Source organism: Colobus angolensis, unplaced genomic scaffold, assembly GCF_000951035.1.
Source record: "Colobus angolensis palliatus isolate OR3802 unplaced genomic scaffold, Cang.pa_1.0 Scaffold36, whole genome shotgun sequence".
NCBI classification, from domain to species: Eukaryota; Metazoa; Chordata; class Mammalia; order Primates; family Cercopithecidae; genus Colobus; species Colobus angolensis.
This window is the reverse complement of record NW_012116932.1, coordinates 1092391-1097721: the sequence shown is the minus strand read 5'-3', so window position 1 is coordinate 1097721 and position 5331 is coordinate 1092391. Positions and strand designations below refer to the sequence as shown.

The 5331-nt window shown below is 54.6% G+C and overlaps 1 protein-coding gene across 1 annotated transcript in view; it reads left to right on the top strand.

Moving 5' to 3' along the window:
• The first annotated feature begins 3766 nt into the window (after window positions 1–3766).
• Window positions 3767–5331, top strand: part of PALM3 (paralemmin 3) — a 6010-nt gene continuing 4445 nt past the window's right edge. Inside the window, exon 1 of the mRNA XM_011953200.1 lies at window positions 3767–3811. Within this exon, the coding sequence (XP_011808590.1) occupies window positions 3767–3811 (45 nt within the window). The remainder of the gene's footprint in view (window positions 3812–5331) is intronic.

Below are 5331 nucleotides of genomic sequence, written 5' to 3'. Positions count from 1 at the left end.
CACTGCAACCTCTGCCTCCCGGGTTCAAGTGATTCTCCTCTCAGCCTCCCAAGTAGCTGAGATTACAGGCACGCACCACCATGCCCGGCTAAGTTTATTTTTGTTGGTCTTTTTTGTTTTTGTATTTAGCAGAGACAGGGTTTCATCATGTTGGTCAGACCAGTCTTGAACTCCATCCTCAGGCGATCCACCGACCTGGGCCTCCCAAAGTACTGGGATTACACGCATGTCCCACCGAGTCTGGCCTCAAAAAGTAACTTTAAAAAATGTTCTCTGCCAGGTGTGGTGGTTCATGCCTGTAATCCCAGCACTTTAAGAAGCCAAGGCGGGAGGATTGCTTGAGCCCCAGTGTCTGAAACTGCAGTGAGCTATGATCACGCTACTGCATTTCAGCCTGGGCAACAGAGCGAGACCCCCATTTCTAAAAAAATAAAACAGTCTCCAGCCTGTGTGCTATGCAATGGTGCTCTCATGTGGGTGAGTCTTGGCCGGCAGTCAGACTCAAGATGATTGGGGTGCCAAGTAGAAATGCCATTCTCTGGTGGCAGGGGGAGTCACCGACTCAGTACTCTCACCCCCACGCCTGACCACGCGTGTGTGAAAGCGTGTTTTCCGGGAGGCAGCTGAGTGCAACAAAGAGGCCAGAGACTGGTGAATAATTTATCAGGACAGCTGATAGTACCTCCCCAGAACTGCCCTCCAGCCCCCAGCCCCCCTCTCTGGTGTGCCTCCCGCCTCCCTGGCCCAAACACGCTGGACCAGCTCTCCCGGTGCCCGCCCGCAGCCCCCCCCACTCCAGGCAGCCGAGTCACAGCCTCCGGGGCACCTTCAGGCAAGCGAGTGGTGGGTCCAGAACTCGGAGACCAGAAAGTGAACTTCTGGGCAGAGATGGCCCTGCACAGCCAGGTGTGGTCTCTGGCCACACCCATGTAAGTGTCTGCGGGGTCAGGGGGGCTGGTGGGCAGGGCCTTGGGAGGGGCTCATAGGGGATGCTGGCCTTGTATGGGAGCTGAGCGCTCCAGTGGCCTCTCCTAAGGGGACCTGAGGAGTGGAGGGGGTGGCCAGCCAACCCCATAGGCTCGTCAATGTCACCCTTCCCTAAAGAGTCATGGGGTGGGAGAGAGATAGAGGCTCCCCCTGCCCCTTCCTCTTTGGGGATTTTCCGCTGCCAGGGCTGAGAACCCAAAGTCCAGCCAGGGGGTGGGGCTACTGCTGTGGTGCGGGGAGTGGGGAAGGTCAGGGTCACTGGGTTCCACGTTTTGCCTCTAGAATCACCCCCTCAGTGTCCAGGGTGGGAGAAAAGGCTTGAGATCCAACAGAAGTTAAAAGCTCCCAGCCTGGGAAAGACAATGGCAACATTGCAAAGATGACCTCCTTCATGAAATGGCCACCAACTCTTACGGGTGGCCAGAAGCCGGGGCCGCCTACGTTGTTCTTCCAGAGTTAGTTAGAGATAAGCAAGATGGAATGGGGTGTGTGAAGTCTTTTCATAGCTGAGGGGTGAGAGCTTTTTAAGGTTAAAAGGGTAGAGGGGTCTTCAGAAGTTTGGAAAGAGTTTTGGAAAAGGGGCTTCCCCCCACACTAGGGACCCCAGTTCGGTTCCTCACCCTTCTAGGTCCTCCATTGCATTATTCACCAACTACAAACCTGGTTGCTTAGCAATGGGAACCCGATCCCCCCCAGCAAGGAAGAGGCAGGGAGATTACATCTTGGGGGTGGTAGAGGAGACCACGGGACTTCAGCCCTCCCCCAGGGGCAAACCTATAAGCACGGAATCTAGACTTCCTTTGGGATGTCTTGCAAAGCATGACTTCGTGGCCGGGCGCGGTGGCTCATGCCTGTAATCCCAGCACTTTGGGAAGCCGAGGTGGGCGGATCACTTGAGGTCAGGAGTTCAAGACCAGCCTGACCAATATGGTGAAACCCCATCTGTACTAAAAATACAAAAATTAGCTGGGTTTGGTGGCGCACACCTGTAATCCCAGCTACTCAGGAGGCTGAGGCAGGCAAATCGCTTGAACCCAGGAAGCAGAGGTTGCGGTGAGCTGAGATTGAGCCATTGCACTCCAGCCTGGGAGACAGAGCAAGACTCCAACTCAAAAAAAAAGAGCATGACTTCAGTACCTTGCCTCAAATAGCATTCAGGGTCCTCAGGCAGATCTCTTAGCTGCCTTGATGGGGGTTCCTGGACCTGCACCCCTGCCCCCCTCATCAACTGTGTTCTCAGTATTTTGGATGTGACAGCTTCAAGTTCTGATCTTGGCTCCATGACCTTGGACAAGTCAAACTGCTGCCACTTCTCAGAACCTCAGTTTTCCCATCCATAAAATGGACACACTCATATAGCTTACCTCCTAGAGTCGTTGAGAGGATTCAGTGAATTACATTGCACTTGGCACCTGTTACAGGCTGGCTAATGGTTGGCTGATTTTGTTCTTAGCTGGAATGTCAACTCAGCAAAGAGTCGACTCCACTGTGTCATGATAGAGGCAGGGAGGGGGAGGAAGAGGTGGCTGTGGGAACCCAGCGGAAACCCCATAGGGCACTTAGAACATTATATGCTATATATAGTATATATATTTATCATACATAAAGCACTGTAAGTGCTATTATGCCTTCACGTTGTGGCCGCGGAAGATCTGGGAGGTCCTAGCTGGAGGGAGTTCGGGCAATGCGGCTTACCCAGTAGGGTGACTGCTCAAATTAATAAATGTTTGAGGGCTTGATCAGCGCCCATCCATGCCCAGCGTCCGTCCATGCCGGGTGTTGGAGATGACAGGCAGAGAGACATTGCTTTCTAGATACTGGCCTGTGACACATGGTCAACAGAGCGACATAGTCGGGGGTGCCCAATGTATGTCTGTGTTGATAAGGTTGGTGTGACACTGACTGCCCCCTAATCATCTTGCAGTATGACAGTCACCCTCCAGCTTCCAGGGGGAGCCTAAGTGGGTCCAGGGGCCACTCTGGAGGCTGGAAAGCAGAGATGCTTTGAGGAAGACAACAGGGGAATCTCGAGTTAAAACTTAAATGACAAGTCCTCCTCCTCCCAGCTCAGAGTCCAGTCCTAGGCAGAGTGACCCAGTGACCCTTGTCCCCAGGGAGGGGGGTTAGCAGGTGGAGGAGGCAGCTCTGGAGTTACCAGGGCAACAGTGGGAGGGCCACAGACTCCCTCACCCCCCAGCGCTTGAGAAATTCTGGGTTGGAGCTGAGGTCCAAAGAGGGTGTGGGATTGGGAAGAGAAAGAGGCACACAGCTTGTTAGGGGCTTGGTGGCATTTGAGAGTTTCTGCAGGTCGGACTGGGGATGGTTATTATCATTAATCATACATATTATTCATCACGGAATTATATAAATTGTGATTATTAATAAACAATGGGACTATTTTTGCAGCACTGTATCCTGAGCTTTTCCCTGCATGAATAGTTCCTTGCAAAGGTCCTCTGAGATCGGGGATGGTGAGGGCAGGGTGGTCAAGCTATTCCTGCCCATTTTACAGATGAGGAAACTGAGGCTGAGAGAGGCAAAGCCAGATTTAGGAAGGGCTAAGAGAGAAAGTCACCAGTCATGGTCACTGCTCAGTTCCCCTCCCAAGACCCTTGCCCCCTGCCCCACACTCTTCTCCTGTGCAAAGGGGAAACGCAGGCAAACTGCTGGGCTCTGGGCGGTTTCCACACTGCTCAGGGATCTTGGCAAAGAGAGGGCGTTCAAGACGGGTACGGCCTCTGGGAGCCCCTCAAAGCCCATGCCCTCTCCCCACAGGCCCATGGCGGAGAGCTCCCTCTACCGGCAGCGGCTAGAAGTCATCGCTGTAAGTGACGCCCTACCCGCGCCCTGGGGACCCCCAAACTATCCCCCGTGTTCCCTCTTCGTTTCTTCGTTATCCCTGCGGAGACCGCCCTCAGCTCCGGCGCCGCCCAGGGCTCCCCGCACCAATTCTCAGCTCCCTCTGCCCCCCAGTTCCTGTCTGGTCACTATCACCCTCAGAATGAGGGGCTGTGGCCCCCGCACTTCCAGAGCCTGCATAGTCTATGCCTCATTCCTGAACCCCAGTCTCTCAAATACCCCATGCCTGAGCCCCATCTCTCGAACCGCCTTGTATCAGACCACAATCTCTGAAATCTCCCTACCTCGGAGCCCCCATCCTGAGTCCTTCCTTGGCAACTTTCATCCCTGACTTCCTCGTCTCTCTGGACTCCCGCATCTCTGGGTCTCTACCACTCTGATCCTATCTCTGTCCCCCATCCTTCTTTCCTCCATCTCCTTGCACCCCAACTTTCTGCACCCACTTCCATACCCCATCTATCCATACCTCCACTTCTGTACCCCATATTTCTGACCCCTATCTCTGCATCCCATCTCCACGATCCCCACCTCTACACTTCAGTATCTCTGGACCCCCGTGGCTGCACCCCCGTCTCACTAGCATCCTCCTTTTGATCCCCATCTCTGCACCCCATCTCTCTGGACTCCCAGGCGGCACCCCTATTTTGGATCCCCATCTCACTAACACCCTTTTTATCACATCTATGGAACTCCATCTCCCTGCACCCCATCTCTCTGTACCCCACTTCTACAACCCATCTCTGCACCCCATCTCTCTGTACCCCATCTCTCTCCACCGCACTTCTGCATCCCATCTCTCTATACCCCACTTCTGTACCCTATCTCTCCGCACTCAACTTCTGTACCCCATCTATCTGCACCCCACTTCTGTACCCCATCTCACTGTACTCCACTTCTGTACCCCATCTCTCTGCATCCCCAACTCTGCACCCCATCTCTCTAGATTCCATGTCTACAGTACTCCATTACTCTGTGCTCCCATGGCTGCATCCCCATTTCAGACTCCCATCTCACTAGCACCCTCCCCTCCTTTTTTCTTTTTTTGAGACGGAGTCCCGCTCTGTCTCCCAGGCTGGAGTGCAGTAGCACGATCTCCGCTCACTGCAACCTCCGCCTCCCGGGTTCAAGAGATTCTCCCGCCTCAGCCTCCCCAGTAGCTGGGATTACAGGCGCGCGCCACTACGCCCAACTAATTTTTGTATTTTTAGTAGAGCCCGGTTTTCACTATGTTGACCAGGGTAGTGTAGAACTCCTGACCTCAAGCGATCTGTCCGCCTCGGCCTCCCAAAGTCCTGGGATTACAGGCGTGAGCCACCGCGTCCGGCCGCACCCTTCATTTGATCCCCATTTCTCTGAACCTCGCATCTCGGAGCTCCCCAGCTCTGCCCCTCCCCCGATCGCCGTCCCAAGTCCCCACCCGCTACATCCCCCCATCCACAGACCCCCATTGGGCGCGGGCGAGGCCTCCGCAGCATCCCGGGCGCG